The following is a 24,281-nucleotide window of genomic DNA, read 5'->3' as shown; positions in this document are numbered from 1 at the left end:
TATGACTTTTGATGACTAAATTGTTTTAATAATTGTTTTTGTTAATTTAATTAAATACAGCTCTAAAAATATATATAATGCCAAATAGGATATGTGTAAAATTGTTTATATCACTAATTTTTGCAACAATTTTGTTAATAGTAATTATGAAAAGACCAAATGGTATTAAAAACTTTAGAAACTTATTTTGGCAATTAGATGACCTGGATTACTATTACAAACATAGTGACCAACAATATAATTCAATAGTAATAGCCGTAACGTGTTGTGGAAAACAGTCTATTGTATCGCAAACTATTGTTATGATTAAATCGATGTTAATATTTTCAAAACAAAATATACATTTAATTATTTACACTGATGTTAATCACCGGCAACTATTAAATGAGGTTTTATTTTAATAATTATTAACATAATTAGTTAAGTTTAAAAATAACAGTTAATTATATTTTAAACATTTGTTAAGTACAGTATTATAAATAAAGTAAAATAAAAAATTTTAGTAACTTAATATTATATTTAATTATTATTAGCTTTATTATTATGTAGTTATTAGCATTACCTCAAAATAAACTTGATCAAATAAGCTTTGAAATAAAAACTGCGAAATTTCCAAATGTTTCCGATCAACATTATTATCGAAATTTTTACTTAAAATGTGCGACACAACGCCTATTTTATCCGGTTTGATAATTATACTGATATTATTCAAAAATTAAATAGCAATTAGTAATTAATTTGTTGACATTATTAAAAACAGGTATTATTGCCAAACATTGACTCCGTTATCCATGTGGACAGTGATGTCATATTTATGTCACCAGTGGAACAATTGTGGAAACACTTTGAGTATATGACTGGAGAACAGATGTTTGCGATGGCCGTCGACAATATGAATCCAAACACATCGTGGTATCTGAAGATTGCACACAACGATAGCCTACGGATACCCAATCCAACCGTCTATTCATTTAATACGGGAATTATATTAATGAATTTGACTCAAATGAGAAATACTAACTTTTTTGGTGAAATGGATCCCATTTTCAAACAATACAAGAACCGAATTCATTGGATTGTCAACGACTTTATGACTATATATTTGGCAAAATACCCGAACCGTTATATGAATCTAAGCTGTATATGGAACTACTTGACCGATCACTGCGATGCCGGCCAGTTGTGCACCGATGCCGATCAATACGGTGTGGCCGTATTGCACGGGAGCCGCAGTACATTTGTTAAGCCTAGTTTATGGGCACCACATGCGGCAGCATTTCGGGCAATATATCAGTCATTTTTAAAATACAAAATAAATACAGATATATCACAGAATTTATTAAAACCAATGGAAAGTAATCTAATGAAAACAAATGAAACCAAATGCGGGAATTTATACGAAATGTTTTTTAAATATATTCATCGATCGATTCAAATTATATCATAATATTTTGCTCTATATATAGAATTAACTTTAATTTCTTAGGTTTATAATTGTAATAGTTATTACTTTTGTTATTTTTTTAATATAAAAATTATTATTATAAAAAAAATCTATATCTAAATAAATAAATCTATAAAACGTATTTAAAGTTTGATTCCTGAAATATGCTTTGACTCCGACATCTAATTTGAAACTACATTATATATAACAAATTCAACTATAAAATTTAAAAAAAAATTATCAAATAGTACTGTACTGTTATAGAGTATATTTTGTATTATTTTTTTTAATTACTAATATCATATAAAATAATAATATTATTATTAGAGAAAAAATTCATGTTATGATTTCTTACCTTTATTATGCACTTATTGTATATATTGATAATAATATTTTGTTAATTGTAAATATTTATCAATCTAATTAATTTTGGTACTATATTAATTATTTTAAAAACTTAATATTTTAAATATATCCTATTTAGTGTTTTATATATTGATATAATGTAAATAATAACTTTATTCAAAAAAATAAATATAATATGTTATATAAAATATTTATAAAATTATTGATATTATTAATATTTACAACAATTATTGGGTTAATACTATTATTAATAACATTTAGAACAAAAATTATTACTTAAAAATAAAGTGGAAATTGACACTTTCCCTAAAATTTTTCAAAAAAATATACAATTTATAAATTTAATTAATAATTGTTAACTTTTATTATGTTTTTACAACATATTTAAATTAATAAATTAAGTAAAAATAGTTAAATTAAAATTTATTTTCCAAGAATTTTTAAAGAATATATTGGAAATATTTTCCTATTTTTTAAATTAACTCCCATTTAAATGGGAATTTTTGGGAAATATTATATGTCAACCATTTGCCAAAAGTTTTATTGTATTAACTTTTTAGGCGCACTAAGTAATTAAAAACTTATTACATATTTTTGATACAATAGTTGCAGTCTTAAGCACAGGCATATCAAGGCATAACATGAATGGTCAGTACTATGACTTATATATTGGTTTAATCAATGGGTTAACCTATAAATATGTTGGCAGGTATTTGAAAGGTAATAAATATAGTGAAAGTGCTATTTGTGATAAATATGTTAAAAGTATCCAATTTTAGATTATTTATAATACAATAATTCAATTAATGCTTTGTTTGGTTAAAATATTTCTAAATTTAACATTTATTTACGTATAAAGCATTTATATTTTACATATATATTTAATTATTATAAAATATTAAGTAAATTATGATTTTTACTAATTTTAAACGATATTTGAAATAGAGATCAGAACCTAAACGGTTTCAGTTCGGTTACTAAATTTCGGTTTCGGATTTCATTACGGTTCGGTTTTAGTGACAGTTTCAGCGGTTTCTATTTAAAAATTATTTTTAAAAAATCTATTATTTAATTATTTTATATTATAATTATGATTATTACACAAATTATTATTGTTTAAACTCGATATTATTAATACATTTCATCAATTATTACTTATTCAAATTTATCGATATTTTATATGAAAATAAAATTGAGATATTTTTTAAAACCATATGACGTAACTATGGTTTGGTTCCTGAAATATGCTTCGATTCCGACCTCTAATTTGAAACTACATTATATATATATAACAAATTCAACATTAAAATAAAAACAAACAAAAAATTATCAAATAGTTTTGTACTGTTATAGAGTATATTTAGTATTAATGTTTTTTTTAATTACAAATATCATATAAAATAATATTATTATAGAAAAAATTCATGTCATGATTTCTTACTGTTATTATGCATTTACTGTATATATTGATAATAATAATAATAATAATAATTTGTTAAATGTAAATCTAATTATTTCATGGTACTTTTGTAATTTAAAAAAAATAATATACTAAATATAATGTGTATATAATGTGTATATAATGTGAATAATATACTATTTAGTGTTTTATATATTAATATAGTATTAATAATAACTTTATTTAAAAAAAATAAATATAAAATGTTAAATAAAATATTTATAAAATTATTGATATTATTAATATTTACAACAGCTATTGGGTTAATACTATTATTAATTTTGAAAAATCCAAACGGGATACATAATATTAGCAAGATAATTTGGCAAATTGATGACGTGGATCACTATTACAAATATAGTGTCCAAAAATCTAATCCAATAATAATAGCCATAACATGTTGTGGCACTAAATTTAATATTGTATCGCAAACTTTTGTTATGATTAAATCAATGTTAATATTTACAAAACAAAACATACATTTAATTATTTACACTGATATCCATCACCAGCTAATCTTTGATGAGGTTTTTAATAATACTAATATACTTATACTTTATTATTATAATAATTATGTTTAATATTGTAGTTATTAAAATTGCCTGAAAATAAATTGAATCAAATTAGTTTTGAGATAAAAACTGCTGAATTTCCCAATGTTTTTGATGAAAAATATTATCGAAATTTTTACCGCAAATGTGCGACACAACGACTTTTTTATCCGGTTTGATATGTTTTGTAACTATTATTAATTAAATAGTAATTTACAAATTCATTAGCAATATATTAATTTACATAAAATAAATACTGTTTCAGTTATTATTGCCAGACATTGACTCTCTGATACATGTGGACAGTGATGTCATATTTATGTCACCAGTGGAACAATTGTGGAAACACTTTGAGTATATGAGTGGAGAACAGATGATTGGAATGTCAGTCAATAATATGAATCCAAACACATCGTGGTATCGGATGATTGAACGCAACGATAATCTACGGTTACCTAAAGCTACCATTGATTCACACAATACGGGAATCATTTTAATGAATTTGACTCGAATGAGAACCACTAACTTCTTTAGCGAAATGGATCCCATTTTCAAACAATACAAGAAACGAATTCATTGGATTGTCAACGACTTTATGACTATATATTTGGCAAAATACCCGAACCGTTATATGAATATAAGCTGTATATGGAACTACTTGACCGATCACTGCAATGCCGGCCAGTTGTGCACCGATGCCGACCGATATGGTGTGGCTCTATTGCATGGAAGCCGCCATACATTTGTAAAGACCAATACAGAGGCACCAAATGCGGCGGCATTTCGGGCAATATATCAGACATTTTTGGAATATAAGTTAAATACTAATATATTACAGAATTTAATAAAACCAATGGAAAGTAATCTAATGAAAACAATTGAAACCAAATGCGGGAATTTATACGAAATGTTTTTTAAATATATTTACCGATCACTTCAATAATAATATTATTATTTCATTTGATATAATTATTATAAATATTATTAATTTTTTTTAATAAATAGTTCATGTTTTATTTTTGAATATTTTTTACAAAAATATTTTTTTGTTATATTTTGATTAATTGTAATAAAATATTTAACAGTTTTAATTATTTTTATTTAATAATTTAATTTAAATAAATTATGAAAAACATAATAAATTTATTACTTATTATTAACAATTATTATATTTTCTTTAAGATTAGTAAGAAAATTATGATTCCCTACCCTTTTCTAAATTCATTAGTATAGGAAACATATTTACTAATAATTTGTTAAAATTTGTAAATGTTTAGAAAAAACAAAGTATCACAATATTTTATTTATATAAAAATTATTTTTATTAAATTTCAAAACATTTAATAATTTTAACCTAATAAAAAAAACTAAACCTTTAGAATAAATTATAAAATAATTAATTGATTAGTTATTAATTGGAATTATTAATTGGTTTGATATTGAAAACAAGATTTTCAAATATTTTTGGCAATTTTCTCTGACTATTATCCGATTGAATACGTTTAGAAATTTTAGCCAACTTTTCGTGAAGTTGTTTATCAGATAATAGTTTGTCGATTGCAGATAACAACTCATTTTCAGTACACGAGTAGAGATCCAATCGTATACCGAAACCATTGTCCTCAACACACTGTGCGTTATCGAACTGATCGACAAACAGTGGTAATACAATCATAGGTTTACCGAAATACATGGTTTCGGTAACTGTATTGTTGCCGCCGTGAGTAATGACCAAATCGACTATTGGTAGTACTTGTAGTTGAGGTATACTTTGCTGACCCCACATGTTATCGGGTAAGTCATACTCATTATGAAGCGGACCTTTCGATACAATAAACCGATTGTTTGATTTAGCCATTATAGTGACCAAACGTTTCATATTTTCGACAACAACAGCACCCATAGATCCTAACGAAAAGTAAATAAGTTTTCCCGGTTTGTCTCGCAATTGCTCCGGTAATTCAAACCGTTTGTCTTTCTTTTCATTTCGCATAAAGCTATCAAATCTATAGACATTTTCGGGCAATGGTCTGATATCAGTGTAATCTAATTCAATCGGATAGTGATATATATTAAGATAAGGAGACAAATGAAAGTATTGACAATCGGGTAACGGTTGACATCCCTTAGAGATAAAATAATTGTTAAAATCGTGCCATATTTGACGGGTGGCGTTGTTAACAGTTTGCCGATACAATTGCCACTGATTTTTATTTCCGTATATTGAATATCCTTCAATACAGTATAAAATAATAATAATATAAAAAATCTTGTTTTTAAAAATTAAAAAACAAAAATAATAAATATATAATGAATATATAATAATCTCATAGTTATATTTAAATTAATTATATATTAAATTAATATTATAAAAATATTGAATGTATCATTTGAAATAAGTTTTATTTAATTTTTGAAAGACTTGACTTGCATTTTAAATTATTAATAAATAACAGATATTATTTTTTAACAATAATAGTATTATAGTTTATATTATTATTATATTCATTCAATATTTTTTTTATTAAACACTTTTTATTTAAATTATTATTTATTTAGTTTTAATAACTATTTATAATAAATAGAAATTATGTAATGACATACCTGATCCATATGGTGGTGTCCTTTTGTCATCAATTAGCAACAATGGATTACTACTACACGACAAAACCCAGGGCACACCCGACTGTTCAACCGATGGATAGCCTATGACCTGGTCTAACACTATCAGATCAGGTCTAACAATATCAATAGTATCTTCAATAATGGGATCCATTTGACGGGAATTCTGACAAAATTTATTTATATGTATTGTTTTAATGTTAACCATCTTATCGATGGACGGCTGGTCTACAAAACAGCCCTCTTCTTGTAGTATTAGAGCCCATAGTTTGGCCGGATCTTCATCGGCATTGATTTTGTCGCCATTAATATCATAGTATATTACTTGAAAACCATATTTCTCTAGTTTTCCCGACCACTGACGTGAAATCATAAATGTAACCTTATGTCCGGCTCCCGACAATTGTTGACCGATACCGATGCAAGAGTTTACGTGACCGACCGAATCGTTTGTTATAAACAATACTGATATACTGTTTACAGTCATAACTGATGAATACTATTCATATGTCTACTTTAATTTATAGGTATAATAAAAATAATAATATCAATATCAATGATTGTAAAATATTGAAATTATAAAATAATAAATCACTTAAAATAAAATTAATAGTTTTTTATAAATATATAAATTTCTAATTTTAATTTATAACTATAATACAAATTATATTTAATGTAATATTATTCTATTATTATTTGTATTAATCAATTACTTTATGTTATAGAAGTTAGACTTACTTTTTAAGATTTAATTTAATTAAAGATTAATTATTACTGAGTTTCACATTTTTATAAAATCAATATTATATTGCTATATAACTATGTAATGGTATATACAGTATCTTATAGTTTGTATTTTTATTCAAAATAGTAGTTTTATAATAGTACTCATAAGTTATCCTTGAAGCTTGCTTTAACTTATAATTTACATAAATAATTACTAATGATAATTATTATTATTTATAGGCCATATAAGGTAATAGCTAATATATATATATATTTATGTCTTAACTATAGTTATCTTTATACAAAAAAAAATTATTTAATAATTTTAATACACATTTTTAAAGCTATTCAGGCTTAAGGTATTCATTCAACTGTTAATTGATTGCTAATATATTTACATTACTTTTATGTTTACTATTATATTATATACTTTATATTTGGATTAATAATAAAATAAAGTTTTAACTACAAACTAATAATAATATAATTTTAATTTGGGATAACAGTATATTTTTTGTTGTTGAGTACTGGCCACTAGTGATAAACATCAACGATTATAAAGGTCATCTCTGAGACATCTAATCGGAGTTTATCCTAAAGACCACATCATAATATAAAAGAAAAAATAATATATTTTTTTAAAAATTAAAGTTATAAAAAAATTTAAATGAAAATATTATCATCAAATATTAAACATATCTTTCATTGTGTTTTAATGGTGTCGACAGTATTAGGCCACGAATTATTTTTCCATTATATGAATAATACAAAAGTTAATAATAATAATAATTTATCTGACAATTTGTCCAATATTTATGGCCAGTGGCCGGCAATAGCTATATATTTTATTTGTTTGTTTATTAGTCTACTAATGTTAACACAAAATTTACTCAATTTTTTCGGACTAATCATTTATAATGCATTCAAATCATCAAAAGCTACAATAAAATCCAAGCGACGGCCACAGGATCTGCCATTTATATGCATACGTGTTGTCACGTGTGGCGACTATCCCGAACTGGTCCGCAGTAATGTCGACCGAAATTTGAAGACATGTTTGACGGCAGGTCTGAGCAATTTTATCATCGAAGTAGTAACCCATAGATATATAGATTTTGGTAAAAGTAATACAAGATTACGCCAATTGGTTATACCAGACAATTATCAGACCAAAAGCGGTGTTTTATTTAAGGGTAGATCACTTCAATACTGTTTGGAAAACGGTATCAACAAATTGGATGCTCAAGACTGGATCATACACTTGGATGAGGAAACTGTAATGACTAAGGAGTCAGTATACGGTATTTGTAATTTTATAGTCGACGGTAGACATCAATTTGGCCAGGGAACCATTACATATGTCAACAACAGTATAGTCAATTGGTGGACAACTTTGGCCGATTGTGGTCGTGTGGCATACGATATGGGATTGCGTCGATCGCTGATGAAAACGTTTCACATACCTTTGTACGGCTGGAACGGATCCTATATGGTGGTCAAGTTTGGTGCCGAACAAGTGGTCACATTTGATCACGGAGTGGACAGTTCGGTCAGCGAGGACTCGAGTTTTGCATTGCATGCCTACGCCATGGGCTATACATTCGACTCGATTGACGGCGATATGTATGAACAGTCGCCGTTCACTGTATGGGATCAACTGAGACAACGTCGCCGTTGGATTCAGGGAACACTGTTGACGGCTCGGATGACTACTATTCCCCTGAAATATAGACTGGCTATGATTATGCAATCTATTTTGCATTTTATGATGTTAGTTCAAGCTATCGCTTTTGTTTATCGGGTGCCGGCAGTCCAGCCCAATAGCTATTTGTGGTTTTATGGTCTAATAGGCCGATTCGGTGAATCATTATTATATTATAATCAATTGTTTGGCGCTTTTCGATCGTTCAATAGTCAACGATTATCGCCAAAAACTTATATATTGTGTTTGATTGGATCGGTACTAACTGTCCCCTACAATGTGCTTTCGTATACAATTGCCGTTTTTTGGGCATTGATAGCACCAAAACATCAATTTTTTGTTGTTAAAAAACAGTAATTATGATACAATCAATATTATATTTAGTGTATAATTTTTAATATGCGATGACTATTTTATAAGTTAAAAATTGTTTTTAAAAAACTTAAAAATTAATTATTTTAATATTTTGTTAGATTTTTTTAAATAACTTTGAAGTTAGTTTACCCTGTTTTAAAAATTTAGTCGATTATAAAAGTTAAAAAGTATTAAAATAAAAATTGAATTAAATGTATTATTTTTATATAATAATAGTAATAACATTAATACGTCATTGTATATATTTAATATACAGTATTATTGATATATCTAATATCCAATATCTATTATCTATATTAAAATTAAATTATACGATACATAGACATAGTATAGAGCTAATTAAATTTTTTTAAAAATAATTTAGGATTAAGTACTTAATTGTGATAATATGAAAATTATTTATAAAAAAATCTGTAATTCAGTATTTAGAGAAAAAAAACAATGCATTACAATATTTTAGATTAATAACTGATTTTTTATTAAAGTTTTTAATACATTATTAATAAATAATTAAAAACAAAATTTTTATAATACCTTATTAATACCTTAATTAATTAATTATTATTTAAATCTTTAATTGTTTTGTTATTGAAAACAAGATTTTCAAATATTTTTGGCAATTTTCTCTGACTATTATCCGATTGAATACGTTTAGAAATTTTAGCCAACTTTTCGTGAAGTTGTTTATCAGATAATAGTTTGTCGATTGCAGATAACAACTCATTTTCAGTACACGAGTGGAGATCCAATCGTATACCGAAACCATTGTCCTCAACACACTGTGCGTTATCGAACTGATCGACAAACAGTGGTAATACAATCATAGGTTTACCGAAATACATGGTTTCGGTAACTGTATTGTTGCCGCCGTGAGTAATGACCAAATCGACTATTGGCAGTACTTGTAGTTGTGGTATACTTTGCTGACCCCACATGTTATCGGGTAAGTCATACTCATTATGAAGCGGACCTTTCGATACGATAAACCGATTGTTTGATTTAGCCATTATAGCGACCAGACGTTTCATATTTTCGACAACAACAGCACCCATAGATCCTAACGAAAAGTAAATAAGTTTTCCCGGTTTGTCTCGCAATTGCTCCGGTAATTCAAACCGTTTGTCTTTCTTTTCATTTCGCATAAAGCTATCAAATCTATAGACATTTTCGGGCAATGGTCTCCAATCAGTGTAATCTAATTCAATCGGATAGTGATATATATTAAGATAAGGAGACAAATGAAAGTATTGACAATCGGGTAACGGTTTACATCCTTTACGCATAAAATAATTGTTAAACTCGTGCCATATTTCACGGGTGGCGTCGCTAACAGTTTTCCTATACAATTGCCACTGATTTTTGTCGCCATTTATTGAATATCCTTCAATATAGTTTTTTAATAATAAAAAATGCAAATAAATATTTTTATTTAAATTTGTTATAATAACAAATAACAAATATAATAAACTTGTTGTTATAATTAAATCAATTATATACTAAACTAATATTATAAAAATATTTATTGCAGTAATAGTTTACTAGTTTTTTTTAATATCAGATAATAATTTTTAAAAATATATAATATACAGCATATCATTATTAGTTAAACACATTTTATAATCTTTATTTGCACGGATAGGCTGCTAGGGGTACATGTATTCAATCTATTTTCTATATAATATGTTTAGAAAGCAATAAAAAATATCATACATATACACATATAATATAATTTTTTATAACTTTATTTAATGCATAATTATAAATTGTTTTCTATACGTACTGTTATAATATCACTACAACTACAGTATCAATATTTAAGCAAAATCTAAGAACCATTTTATAAAAAAATTAATATGTATTTCCAATTATAATTAGGCTATGCTTGCGATGGGAACACCAGGTTAGGTAATGAGGCAAACAATAATACACTAGAATTTAATTATTTGTTATTTTTGTATATTGTGTGATTAGTAAAATATCAAGGTTAAGAGTAGGGGGTAGGGGTATGGCCAGCTTACCTCCAGTGACCAAGATTTTGGAGATTTTATCTCAAGTTTTTCGGAAATTAAAAAAATTGTCGCTTAATAACGATAAGAAATTAACCCCCCTAAAATTTTGGCGCTTAGGGTCAGATTTTAAAAAAAATTTTAATTAATATTTTTTAATTTACTATTTTTACGTTTTTCTAACTTATTTACATAAAATTATTATATAAAATAGTTAAAATTTAGTTACTAATTAGTTAATTTAGTTAAAATTAAGTTACTTTAGTTAAAAAAATAATCTATATATATAACATTTGTAATTTGTAAATTAAATTTTTAAAAATGAAATGTTAAATTTTTTATTATGTTATTAATAGATGCTTATTTTTACATTATAGATATAATATTAATAAACAATACTGTAAATATTCATGTTTTTAGATAATAAAAAAACTAAAAATAAAAATTTATTGTTAATTTTTTACTTTTAATATATAAAACTTAATTGAGTTGATTAATTTGATAAAAATTAGTTTCAATATTTAAATTCGTCAATATAAATTTTATTATTTTAATATAATTTTAAGTTAAAAATGGAGCTATAGTTGGTTAGAATGATTAATTTTATTTCAATTATAGTATGAGATAAAAATAATCATAATAATTTCAAATTAAAGTTTGAAAGTCGACACCCACCCAGTAACCCCTCCTAGGCCAAAAAAAACTTGCTTAACCCTGTATAATATACATAATAATTTTATCATCTATACTGATGTAGCGCATTGCTATCTAGTTATACCTTATTATAACGATACCCCATATAATGTTATATATATAGCATACCTGATCCATATGGTGGTGTCCTTTTGTCATCAATTATCAACAATGGATTACTACTGCACGACAAAACCCAGGGCACACCCGACTGTTCAACCGATGGATAGCCTATGACCTGGTCTAATACTATCAGATCAGGTCTTACAATATCAATAGTATCTTCAATAATGGGATCCATTTGACGGGAATTCTGACAAAATTTATTTATATGTATTGTTTTAATGTTAACCATCTTATCGATGGACGGCTGGTCTACAAAACAGCCCTCTTCTTGTAGTATTAGAGCCCATAGTTTGGCCGGATCTTCATCGGCATTGATTTTGTCGCCATTAATATCATAGTATATTACTTGAAAACCATATTTCTCTAGTTTTCCCGACCACTGACGTGAAATCATAAACGTAACCTTATGTCCGGCTCCCGATAATTGTTGACCGATACCGATGCACGAGTTTACGTGACCGACCGAATCGTTTGTTACAAACAATACTGATATACTATTTTCAGTCATAACTGATAACTACTACTTATTTTATTTGTTAAAAAATAATGAAATTATAATTTTTTAAAATAAAAATTAATAGTTTTTTGATAAATGTTAATTTATTTTTCTAAAGCTTACTCAACAAAGTTCTATTTTTAACTTTAGTATTACAATTTTATTTTCATATTACCTATATTAATTAATTAATGCAATTGACGTTAGTATTACACTTTAAATAAAATTAAAATAAACATATTTGTGATTTTTCTAACATTTTTTATTACTAAAAAAATTATTTTATAGAAATTAAGTAAATTTAATATTAGATTATATTATTTAGATTGTATAGTCTGTATAGTTTGTTATTGACTATAACTTATGGTGTAAACCAATCTAATGTAGAGGAAGGGATCAAATATGCAATGAAAGTGGAATTTTCCATTCATTTTATAATAAATTTATTTAATACTCAATAATCATATTTTATAATTTTTCTTAAATAATAGTATTATTAGTTATACTAATTGAATATTATTTTTCCTGTTTTTAATGTCAATCACTGACCATTTAGTATTATTTTTAGCTATAAATAGTATGGATTTACTCATTGAAATTCAATCTATTATCAGTACCTAAACAGTCATTTACAATATAATTACAGTGATTTACTTTATAATAATATGTAAACCTTTTTTAATAAGTTTTTTATATAAATTTTATTGTATTTATTACACATATAACTTATATTTTTAGTGATTAGAGATTAGAAATATTAATAAAAATAATTAGATATATAAACAATTGATTAAAAGTTGATTATCGTAGCAAATGTTATAAGATATAACAATATATTTTAAAAGGTAGTCTAAAAACATATAATTAAATATAAGCATATATTTCGCATAAAAGATATTGTTGTGTTTTGTACATTAAATATAATATTAAATTAATTATAAAATTAAATAATACTTTAAAATGCCTTCAAAAAGCTATCAATAAATCTAAAGTGCAGTAATTGGATATTAATACACAGGTTGTCATTAATACAACTACAGTACTATAGACTCTATAGTATAGACTATAGAGTACTGTTCCCAGTATTGGATCATATTATTTATATCTTATTAATTAAATAATTTTTTTTGTTATTATATAGTATTTTATTATATACATATATATATATATATTGTTATATATTATATTACTATTAATTTTTATTATAAACTTTTTATATTATTAAGTGTCCGCCGGTTTTATTACCGTTTAGTTACCCGATTCTGGCCCCCAGTGGTCACAGTTGAGTAGTATTGCATTGAAAACAATAGTAAACTTTCACAATATAAAGTATACAGGTCATTTACGGTAATTGTAATTTATAACTTGTAACTCATGGCGTAGTACTACTACTACTATAACTACATAAATATAATTGTTATAATTATTTAATAGAAAGTTATTTTTATAAATTTATTACTACAATAGTTAAGACCAGAATGACTGGTATTTTACAAATACAGTATATTATATTAAAATTGTGTTAAATATAAAAAACATATATAAAATCCTAAATGTATTAAAAGTATGTTAAACATGCTTTAAAAATTATATTAAAAATACGTCAAGTTATGTATAAATAAATAGTAATTTATATTAATAGTATATACTATTAATAATAAATACACAATAAATATGTCATTTTTTATGTAATTATTATACAGTATATATGATTTACAAATCTTGGTGGACATTGATCGGTGATAAGGTTTGATTACAGTAGGCATTTGTATTGATGGACGCATCCAAAAAGTCATGCCAAGTATTCGTTCGATTTTTGCACTCTAGATGTATGGGAACGGTATGTAAACTACATTTACATTTACAGTTGTCTAATACAAAATGACTACTATTATGACGCGAAATACCCGACCAATTGGCAAGAATACCGGTGACAAAGGCGTCGTCAATGTCCAGAACATAATGTCCTGCAATAGATTTGTAAGAGTCTAATGACCGAAGCAATTGATCTTTGTTGACATTGTTGGCGACATATGTCGATAGAGGATAATCGGGATAATAATTGTTTGGATAGTACTGTCTCGGGACATGCCATTTGAAGTCCATTTCTCTGTGAAGAACTAAATCAACAAATCTTATTAAACCATTAAAACCCATATCAAAGTCAGGCAACACTTTCAACAGTAGATCTATATTAACAAAGGAGTCGTCGTCTATCTTCAGTAGATATTTCACTGACGAACAGTACCTATGAAGCCATCGTTGAGTTGCAATGGCTTTGAGTGTCAGGTTATAGTAGTGGTCGACAAAACCAAACTGAATGATATCGTTATACTTGTTTGACTCTATCATCAGCTCTTCATTAACCGTTTGGTTCTTATTTAATGCGAGTGCAAACCAGACACTAATGTTATGTCTTTTGACAGCTCCGACCCAACCCGACCTTAACTCTTGTCTAACGTCAAAGTATTTACCCGTTGATTGACCGGCACTATGAATGATGACAACCATATCGTGACTGGTTTTGCAGTGTTTGGGATTAATAATGACTTTTTTAGTCAATTCTAACTCATGATTGTTGTTAACATACGGCCGCTTAGCACACAGTGATTGACCACTCATGACAACCATAACCACAACTAACACATCAATTATTAACAGAAAGTTTATTGAACTTATCATCATTTGGTTTGTAAATTACAAAATCAAATGAATTGATAACAATTGACTACAATTCAAGTTATAGTTAACTATTGTGAGTGTACTGTACTAACAAAACTAGAGTACCCCAGACTGTGAATTTACTACCAATAAAAAGTTAGTTATTTTTTAATTGCAAAAATTTAATATAAGATTAATTAAATTATAACGTGATATTTTTTTATTATAAATATATATAACTTATATATATATAATATAATATACAGTAAATTTATAAACTACTTATTATACATATAAAATATAAATATTTTGAAAAAAAATTCTAACAGTTTTTAATTATAACTCTACTTTTGATTATAAAATAACTAAAATTTCTAATCCAACGCCATTTATATAGATTATAGAGTTTATATAGATGTATTCAATTAAATATAATAATGCTAAATTTCTATTTTATAAATTATACAATTTTATACATTTCATTTACATATTTTCCTAATTTTTTAGATGAATAATTATATTAATTTTAATAAACATAAAAAATTATTTTTATTATTTACAAATACTTAATTACAGATCATTGCAAATAATATCACAATATTTTTTACTAATTTAAATAATTATTAATTTTAATTTTTCATAAATGTTTTTAAAAATTTGTTTGTATTATGTATAAACTGTTTACTATTATTATTATTATTTATTAGTTTTGATCGATAGTTATAACGATTTGTGAACAATTCAACAATAAGAATAAGCTTTAAATATTTATATGTTTTATCAAATCTGTACTATATTTAACAAAAACATGTATTAATGATATATTATATATTGTGAAATCAATATTTTATGTAAATTATAATAATTTAGTAAATATATATATATCATAATAGCACCATGATCAAATAAACTATTACTAATAAACTCTAGTTTAACCCTCTTTACTAAAGATGGACAAAAAGAAGTTTCTATTAATTATTAATATCATAATAATAATATTAATACTATATTTGAGTACAGCATAGTTAAAAAATAAGTCAATTCATGTATTATAAAAACGTTAAAAATATACAATATTATACTATAAAGATCAGAGTTAAGTCAGGGGTAGTAAGGGGGGGGGGTAAGGCCAAAATGTATGATTAAATGTATGATTGGCCAGATAATTGCACTCGACTATCATTTATAATTTGTTTTCAATTTTCGAAAATCGAAAATTTAAGAAAAATCATGAAACACTTGTCAAACAATTTTAATATATTTTAATTTTAATTTTTATTGTGCTATCTCTTGTAGTTTTTGAGATATTGCATATACCGGTGCTAAACTACATAAGCGCAACGAGAATTAATATAACTATATAATGTTGTCCGTTCTATGATTTCTATGTTTCCTAAAATTTTTTTATTGTTCTAGCTCAATTTATTATAGAGATATTATCCATAAGCCAGTTACTACCCTTCTGTAAATAAATTTATATGTTGTTTATATGTAATTTTTTTATTACAATAATTGTTATTATAAAATTAAAATAAATGTTTAAATGTTAGTCAAATTTATAAAATGTTGTAAAATAATATTACATTTTAAACGAAATTATTTGTATTTTATATTATTATAGTGGCTTGCTATTAATTAAATTATTTTATTTAAATACAAGATTTTATAATTCAACATTATACTGTATATCTCAATTACAAATAAGCATGAACAGGGTCATTAATAAGTTTGTTATTATAAGTTGAATTTTATACATATAGACTATGCAATAAATACAAATTAAACAATATATGAGTTGAATGAACTGATTAGTTGAATAAATGTTGTAATTATCTTGAAATGTGTTAATATTTATTACTATTTATTATTTCATCAGTATATTAAATATATTTATAAAATAATCTAAATTTTTAGTTAAAATTAAGTTAATATAGGTGTATTCAATTAAATATTACCATGATAAATTTCTATTTTATAAATAATACAATTTTATACATTTCTTTTACATGTTTTCTCAACTCAGTAGATGAAGATTATATGCAATGTTTACAAATATAATAATCAGTAATTATTAAAAAGTAATAAATAAAAAGTTATAATAATGTAGTTTAAATGTAAAAAATTACTAATTGCATAATTATAGATAGTATTAAACTAATCATTATTGTAATTGGTTATTTTTTGATTAATTGCAAAACTAAATAGATAATAGCATCGACTGCTAGATACTATTTTTGTTGCAGCAGTCGATGCTATTATCTATTTAGTTTTGTAATTAATAAAAACTAACCAATTACAATTAATATTCAGTTTAATATTATCTATAATTAATTGCTTGGTCATATTTACATTTAAACTATGTTTGACCTGATATTTAATATATATATATATATATATATATATATATATATATATATATATGATAGACTATCATTGATAATATCACCGGTCAAAATCAGTCTAGTTTTAGGATACTCTCCCTCTCTCTCTCTCTAAATATGTTTACAATAATGCTTAATAAAATATGGACTAAATTATTATTTATATTATTAATATTTCCAACCATTGTGTTAATACTATTTTTAATAACGCCTGATGATATTGTACATTTTAATAAAATAATTTGGCAATTTGATGACCTGGATCATTATTACAAATATAGTTTACGAAAAAACAATTCAATAGTAATAGCCGTGACGTGTTGTGGTGAACAGTATATTGTATTGCAAACTTGTGTTATGATTAAATCCATATTAATATTTTCAATAAAAAACATACATTTTATAATATACACTGATGTCAATCATCGGCAACTATTTAAAGAGGTTTTTTCATAACAATTTATAATATTATTAGTTATATTAAAAATTAATTATATGTTTTAAACAATGCTAATTACAGATATATACATTATTGTATAGACAGATATTATTGTATAATAAATACAATAATTTTAGTAATAAGAGTAACTTTAATATTATGTGTTATTTTATTATTATAATTGTGTAGTTATTATCATTGCCGGAAAATAAACTTAATCAAATAAGTTTTGAAATAAAAACTGCTAACTTTCCCAATGTTTCCGATGAAGATTATTATCGAAATGCCTTTAAGGAATGTGCGACACAACGACTGTTTTATCCGGTTTGCTATTTATAATGATATTAATTTTAAAATAGTATAATCAGTATTATTAATTCATTAGATAATATTAATAATACATATTATATTAACTAATCAGTTATTATTGTCCGACATTGACTCTCTGATACATGTGGACAGTGATGTCATATTTATGTCACCAGTGGAACAATTGTGGAAACACTTTGAGTATATGACTGGAGAACAGATGTTTGGGATATCCGTCGATAATATGAATCCAAACACATCATACTATCTAAGGATTTCAAAAAACGATAGCAAACGGATACCCAATCCAACCGCCTATTCATTTAATACGGGAATCATATTAATGAATTTGACTCAAATGAGAAACAAAAACTTTTTTGACGAAATTGATCCCATTTTCAAACAATACAAAAAGCGAATTATGTTTGTTGTCAACGACTTTATGACTATATATTTGGCAAAATACCCGAACCGTTATATGAATCTAAGCTGTATATGGAACTACTTGACCGATCACTGCGATGCCGGCCAGTTGTGCGCTGATGCCGATCGTTACGGTGTAGCCGTATTGCACGGGAGCCGAAATACATTTATTAAACCCAGTTTACAGACATCAAGTTCGGCGGCATTTCATGCAATCTACCTGTCCTTTAAAAGATATAAATTGAATACAAATATATCACAATATTTATTAAATCCTATGAAACGTATTCTTCTAAAAACAAATGAAACCAAATGCGGAAACTTATACGAAATGTTTTTAAAATATATTTACCGATCTCTGGAAATATTATCATAATATTAACTTTAATTTATTATATTTAGATGTAATTTATATTATTTTTTGTAATATTTTTTATCACAAAAGTTGTAATTATAAAATTAAATAGATGTTTAAATAATATAGAAACTATTAAATTAAAAAAAAAATTATTATTACGTTTAAATTACTGTTTAAAATTTATTGTTTTGATTTATGAAATAACTAAACACATTTTCAATAGTTAACTTTTAATCAACAAAAAATCTGTTATAATTTTAAAAATATAATAAAATAAATTTGCAGTTTTGAGAAAATTTATTGTATTTTATATTAGTCAACTAATTTGCTATAAATTATGTAATTGTTATAAATGCAAATATTTTAATTATTAATATATATTACATACCTTTATTACAAATAAACATTTACAAGATCATTAATAATTTTTTATAAGTTTAATTTTGTACATTTTATAAACAGTTTATTATTACAATTTTACTATATATAAGTTGAATGAACTGAATAAATAAATTGAATTAAATATATGTTTGTAATTAACTTAAAATGTGTTAAACTTAACTATATTTAACTGTATTTAAAATCATGGTTTTAAAAAATGTAATAATTGTATGCAATATTACTGTATATACGGTACATAATACAGCTTAGCTTGTTTATAGCTATGATGTCATTTAATTACTGGTATATAACTAAAAATGTGTTAAAAATTTATGCAATTTTTAATTATTAAGGTTTTTGCTTAAATCTATAGTATATATCAAACTTTAGTACTGTATATACAGATATTAATCAATAGATTTAACAGTTTGTTTAAGTTGTTTAATAGATTAATTAACTAAAAAAAAAATTTTAACCAAAAAATGTATTTAAAATTTCTAATACTTGGACTGACATTACACTTGATAATGGCGCAGGACTTAAAATTATTGGAGAACCTGGATGAAAAAATTGAAGCATGGAAAAATCAAACGGCAAACATACAACAAGTGAAAAACTATGGCACCTGTAGCTGTAAGCCTATTATCAATATTATTGAGATTGTCATCCGTGTACTCATCAGCTTATTGAAGGCTGTCTGCCAACTTGTTGACCAATTGCTTACAATGCTCGGCCCAGCAGATCCGCTCCGGGAGGTATTGGATGTTATTAAAACAAATGGTATATTAGGTGTGGTAGTCATCCTGCTTAATTTACTCATTCAAATTTGGTAGTTCCTTGTTTTGTTTGTCTAAATATATATTTATTTATTTGTAATATTTGTCAATTTGTTAATTTTATGTCCATATTTTTTAATGTATTTCTTTTTGTTTGTTATAAATGTAATTTATAATAAAAAGTAATTTTTACAAAAATAAAATTGTTTTGATTGATTTTTATTTATTAACTAAAAATTAGTATGATCAAATATCACATTTAAATCTTATATAATAGTTTTTATTGCATATTAGTTAGAATTATAAAAGTTTACACTAATAACAGAAAATATTATACTATCGGTTATTATTTAATAACAATTTTATTTAAAAATTTGTTTTTTTTAAATTATGATATTTTTGATGGATTCGGTATAATATAATCTAAAACATGATAATAGAGTTATTTAGACCTTTGCCTAGTTTTCTGTTAAATTAAAGATTAGTTTTATATTTTATTAAAATTTTTTATTTATAAAAAAAATTATATTAAAATATAGGGAATCTTTGTTTTTATAAAGAATAGTGAAATAATTGCTAGAAATAAAAACTAAATTAAAAACCATTAAAAAAAATTACGATTAGTTTAATGAACTTTTGAAAAAATATATTATAAAAAAACAATTTTGAAAAAATTTTCTTGTAATTTCTATATTAAACCATATTTTAAACAAATTTTTGTTGCAAAATATGTTACAAATGTAATTAAAATTTAATGACTGGTATAAAATTGGTAAACCACTAGAAATGCTATATTTCTAAATATACTGACAAATATATTATTATTATTATAGTTTGCAAATCGTTATTTACAAAGAGTGTACTGAATCAAGACATACAAAAATACAAATATCTGAACAAAAAAAATTGATATTTAATTAAAATTTTTTTTTTGAGTAATAATGTATCGAAAACTACTCATATTAGGTATAATATTCAGCACTGTTTTGGCAAAAAAATATCCAATTTTGGATAATTTGGAAAAAAAGATAGACCTCTGGAAACAGGAACTGGAAGAGAAAAACAGTGGCGACGGCAGTCCCGATCAAGAGTCTAAATATACTAGTGGTCAGTGCCCGGCGGCCGTACTTATCAATATTATTTGGGGTATTGTTTATGTATCGGAAACATTGTTGAAGTTTATCTGCGAAGTGGTAAAGAAGTTGTTGGAAAATACACAAAACGAAAAACTGAAGATAATGTTGGGTTCGCTTCAGTGCGACAAGAGTTTGGTCACAGCTATACTGGCTCTGTTGGACCTCATTATGAAAACGTTATCTCAATCTCTGGGCACAGGAGTTGTTCATTAATAGCACAAAACTAATCAAAATAAAAACTAATTGTGTTGTTTGTCGTCTATAAATCTTGTGGTGTCTTCACTAATGTTGTCACTAATGTCCCTTAAATGTGGTGCAAATGCATGTCTTTTTTCTCTCAATTGTTATACTCAAACTGTTATATCTAAATGTGTAGTTAATATACTATACTGTACTGTATATTCATTGTCTTATAAAGTTGTTTAGAAATATTGTTGTTTAATTTATTATTAAAAATGATTTTTAAATAAAAACCATTAATACAAAATTAATTTTATACAAATGATTTTATTCATTATTTTATTTAATAATTAAAATTGATTATAATTTAATTACAATAAATTCTAATTAGTTATAAATTAAACGTAGTAGTACGGGTAAATTAATTTGTATAAAAAATTAAGTATAATAAAGGGTTATTATTATATAAAAAATCATTATTATCGTAATTATAAACAATCTAGTTCTAAACAATTGATTAAATAATTGATTATCAAATTATAAATAATTCATTATACTGGGTAAATCTAATTATGCAATACTATTAAAAAATTTTAAAGATATTTTCAAATCATTATAGAAAAAAATCAGTTATATTTCTCAAATGAATTAAAGTTTCTCAATTTAATTGCATTTAAATTATACTGCAGATGACTATCAATTATCAGATGATTCATCAGTAGTTATGTCCAAATCATGTTTGTCATCAATTGTGTCAGTGATTGGCTATTATTAGATCCAATAATTTTTATTAATCATATAAATATCCCAATGATAATCATATTAACTCATTTCATACTTTAATACCATTCTTCGTAATCTCTTTTGATGATTGATTTGTCGACGTCTTTGTAGTTTTGAAATCAATGATTCGTCCGGTTTGTGGATCAGTTATTACTGCCTTTGTTGGTCTCCTATTATTCTTCTAATACACAAATAATTGGTATTAAAAAAATTTGCAATTAATTTATAAAAATAAATTTAAAAAAAACAAATTAAAAAAATATTTATATAACCTTTGGTGGACTGAAAACACAGTACGGAATTGATGTCATGAATGATGGCGGAGGCGGTGGTGACAGAAAGCTTATCGGTAAGTGTGGTATCGGAGGATAAGCTGGAAAAAAATTAATTTAAATATTAAATTATCATTTGATTGACAAATTGATCCACAAAAAAACAACCGGTATATACTTACGAGTAAAATGAGTATAATTTGGCTGATTTTGCATCATTACAAATGTTGTCGACGACATTATCTGTGATCTTTGATTGGTATTGAATGTCATTTGTTTGCTTATGACACCAGAGTTAATGTATGCAATCAGTGAACACAACTCTTCGTTGTTGAATAGATTCGGATAATGAATAACAATGAATCCAAACTCGGATGATGTCATACACGGGAATCGGATTTTATAGAAAGCCTTATCCAGTGCTTCCCGTAGATTATGATTATCAAATTGTTGGCCATTTTTCAGACATTGCTGGTGTGCCCAACGTATGGCACCATTAAAAGCATCCGATTCAGTAATATTTAGATCATCGTTAGCCAACAATTCTGTCAATTCATTCAGCGACAGATTGACAATGTCTTTGCTTTTGAATAGATTGCCGGCATTGACCAGAATTGTCTGAAAACATAAGTCCATTACTTGAGATTCAGATATTCGGTGTTCAAAGTCTCTAAGTTTGTGCCACCAATGAAGACAATTGTTAACATTAAGTTTGGCGCCGATATACTCAAGACATCGATTAATAAGTGATGTAATCATTAGCTTAAGTGACCAATTGATTACATGGATAACTGTATCGTCGTTGACATCGACAGTATCGGTGTATAAATACTTTATGACTGGACTGAAGTGATCGATCGGACAATTTCTGAGTGTTATATACGATAGATTGTCTTCGTTGGACATATTCAGACCAAGTTTATCAATTGACAACTCGAATAGTTGATAGAAAACAGTGGAACCGCTGGCCAGTATCAACTTGTGGGCCATCAATGTCTTGTTTGCGGCCAATATGAATACCAGATCAGCCATCGATGTATTGTTGTATAGCCGACTGATCCGTTCACTTACCGGTCGATTCAAGGCCAACGAGTGACCATTTTTAGGTGACGACAACGACTTCTTCGGTGATTTGCATTCATCAGTTGTGGCCATTCTTTGTCAGTCAAATGTCTCAAAAATGTGGATCAAATTCAAACAATAGTATTGTTTTACTTTATGTCTGACTATAATATTAGTGATGAAGACATACATTGACTGACTTTCACTAATAGTTTTAATGGAAAAAACGTTTTGTAATACAATTCATGTGGTATTGAATTACAGTAATTGTAATACAAGTCATGTATTGACTATAATATTACATCAAATTTATTAATATTAAAAAATTTATATAAAGGGTTAATGATTTTTTTTTGGTTATTAAAAGCGATTGTAGACTGTACTCAATAACATATTTGTTTATTAAAATACATTAATATTTTATACACACTCTACTCACTGTAATAAATACTGTATTTATTTATATTTGATTTAAAAAATAAATTATCATGTTTCTAAATAAATAAGTTTAAAATATTAAAATATAATTATTATTTTTTTTAAAAAAACTTATA

The 24,281-nt window shown here is 25.3% G+C and overlaps 7 protein-coding genes across 7 annotated transcripts; 3 read left to right on the top strand and 4 right to left on the bottom strand.

The window, feature by feature from the left end:
- Positions 1-146: 146 nt before the first annotated feature.
- On the top strand, positions 147-2,791 carry LOC128955953 (glucoside xylosyltransferase 2-like). The gene is made up of 4 exons (XM_054301632.1): positions 147-389; positions 550-684; positions 761-1,282; positions 2,756-2,791. The coding sequence occupies exons 1-4, from the start codon at positions 147-149 to the stop codon at positions 2,789-2,791; spliced, it is 936 nt and encodes a 311-aa protein (XP_054157607.1).
- Positions 2,792-3,965: 1,174 nt separating this feature from the next.
- On the top strand, positions 3,966-5,007 carry LOC128955952 (glucoside xylosyltransferase 1-like). Its single transcript, XM_054301631.1, has 3 exons — positions 3,966-3,993; positions 4,099-4,680; positions 5,003-5,007. The coding sequence occupies exons 1-3, from the start codon at positions 3,966-3,968 to the stop codon at positions 5,005-5,007; spliced, it is 615 nt and encodes a 204-aa protein (XP_054157606.1).
- A 224-nt stretch (positions 5,008-5,231) lies between these two features.
- On the bottom strand, positions 5,232-6,929 carry LOC128955951 (NDP-glycosyltransferase YjiC-like). The gene is made up of 2 exons (XM_054301630.1): positions 6,425-6,929; positions 5,232-6,052 (listed from the first exon to the last, which is right to left on the bottom strand). The coding sequence occupies exons 1-2, from the start codon at positions 6,927-6,929 to the stop codon at positions 5,232-5,234; spliced, it is 1,326 nt and encodes a 441-aa protein (XP_054157605.1).
- A 1,110-nt stretch (positions 6,930-8,039) lies between these two features.
- On the top strand, positions 8,040-9,031 carry LOC128955949 (beta-1,4-mannosyltransferase egh-like). Its single transcript, XM_054301629.1, has 2 exons — positions 8,040-8,938; positions 9,019-9,031. Exons 1-2 carry the CDS (start codon positions 8,040-8,042, stop codon positions 9,029-9,031), a joined length of 912 nt encoding a protein of 303 aa, XP_054157604.1.
- A 516-nt stretch (positions 9,032-9,547) lies between these two features.
- On the bottom strand, positions 9,548-12,688 carry LOC128955948 (NDP-glycosyltransferase YjiC-like). Its single transcript, XM_054301628.1, has 3 exons — positions 12,074-12,688; positions 9,842-10,626; positions 9,548-9,580 (listed from the first exon to the last, which is right to left on the bottom strand). Exons 1-3 carry the CDS (start codon positions 12,576-12,578, stop codon positions 9,548-9,550), a joined length of 1,323 nt encoding a protein of 440 aa, XP_054157603.1. The 5' UTR covers positions 12,579-12,688.
- Positions 12,689-14,210: 1,522 nt separating this feature from the next.
- Positions 14,211-15,372, bottom strand: LOC128955351 (beta-1,3-galactosyltransferase 1-like). Its single transcript, XM_054301016.1, has one exon. The coding sequence runs from the start codon at positions 15,249-15,251 to the stop codon at positions 14,280-14,282; it is 972 nt and encodes a 323-aa protein (XP_054156991.1). The 5' UTR covers positions 15,252-15,372; the 3' UTR covers positions 14,211-14,279.
- Positions 15,373-22,282: 6,910 nt separating this feature from the next.
- Positions 22,283-23,986, bottom strand: LOC128956169 (BTB/POZ domain-containing protein 6-like). Its single transcript, XM_054301851.1, has 4 exons — positions 22,848-23,986; positions 22,666-22,766; positions 22,449-22,574; positions 22,283-22,375 (listed from the first exon to the last, which is right to left on the bottom strand). The coding sequence occupies exons 1-4, from the start codon at positions 23,818-23,820 to the stop codon at positions 22,307-22,309; spliced, it is 1,269 nt and encodes a 422-aa protein (XP_054157826.1). The 5' UTR covers positions 23,821-23,986; the 3' UTR covers positions 22,283-22,306.
- Positions 23,987-24,281: the final 295 nt, after the last annotated feature.

The sequence above is a fragment of the Oppia nitens genome, unplaced genomic scaffold (assembly GCF_028296485.1).
Source record: "Oppia nitens isolate AA-2021 unplaced genomic scaffold, nextdenovo-longstitch-racon4-pilon3 scaffold2_pilon_pilon_pilon, whole genome shotgun sequence".
NCBI lineage: Eukaryota > Metazoa > Arthropoda > Arachnida > Sarcoptiformes > Oppiidae > Oppia > Oppia nitens.
The sequence above is the reverse complement of the archived record's forward strand: the minus strand, read 5'-3'. Positions and strand labels throughout refer to the sequence as shown.

What these genes read in the sequence shown, in the direction of transcription:
- LOC128955948 (XM_054301628.1), bottom strand. Translation starts at nt 12,578, where the DNA reads ATGACTGAAAATAGTATATCAGTATTGTTTGTAACAAACGATTCGGTC. An exon ending in GACACCACCATATGGATCAG is followed by an intron (nt 10,627 to 12,073) that starts GTATGCTATATA and finishes ACTATATTGAAG; the next exon opens with GATATTCAATAAATGGCGAC. An exon ending in CAAAAATATTTGAAAATCTT is followed by an intron (nt 9,581 to 9,841) that starts GTTTTCAATAAC and finishes AAATTTAATTAG; the next exon opens with CTCTATACTATGTCTATGTA.
- LOC128955951 (XM_054301630.1), bottom strand. Translation starts at nt 6,929, where the DNA reads ATGACTGTAAACAGTATATCAGTATTGTTTATAACAAACGATTCGGTC. An exon ending in GACACCACCATATGGATCAG is followed by an intron (nt 6,053 to 6,424) that starts GTATGTCATTAC and finishes ACTGTATTGAAG; the next exon opens with GATATTCAATATACGGAAAT.
- LOC128955952 (XM_054301631.1), top strand. Translation starts at nt 3,966, where the DNA reads ATGTGCGACACAACGACTTTTTTATCCG. An exon ending in CACAACGACTTTTTTATCCG is followed by an intron (nt 3,994 to 4,098) that starts GTTTGATATGTT and finishes TATTATTGCCAG; the next exon opens with ACATTGACTCTCTGATACAT.
- LOC128955351 (XM_054301016.1), bottom strand. Translation starts at nt 15,251, where the DNA reads ATGATGATAAGTTCAATAAACTTTCTGTTAATAATTGATGTGTTAGTT.
- LOC128956169 (XM_054301851.1), bottom strand. Translation starts at nt 23,820, where the DNA reads ATGGCCACAACTGATGAATGCAAATCACCGAAGAAGTCGTTGTCGTCA. An exon ending in AAATTATACTCATTTTACTC is followed by an intron (nt 22,767 to 22,847) that starts GTAAGTATATAC and finishes ATTTTTTTCCAG; the next exon opens with CTTATCCTCCGATACCACAC. An exon ending in GTGTTTTCAGTCCACCAAAG is followed by an intron (nt 22,575 to 22,665) that starts GTTATATAAATA and finishes TTTGTGTATTAG; the next exon opens with AAGAATAATAGGAGACCAAC.
- LOC128955949 (XM_054301629.1), top strand. Translation starts at nt 8,040, where the DNA reads ATGTTAACACAAAATTTACTCAATTTTTTCGGACTAATCATTTATAAT.
- LOC128955953 (XM_054301632.1), top strand. Translation starts at nt 147, where the DNA reads ATGAAAAGACCAAATGGTATTAAAAACTTTAGAAACTTATTTTGGCAA. An exon ending in ACCGGCAACTATTAAATGAG is followed by an intron (nt 390 to 549) that starts GTTTTATTTTAA and finishes ATTATTATGTAG; the next exon opens with TTATTAGCATTACCTCAAAA. An exon ending in CACATGCGGCAGCATTTCGG is followed by an intron (nt 1,283 to 2,755) that starts GCAATATATCAG and finishes TATTTGAAATAG; the next exon opens with AGATCAGAACCTAAACGGTT.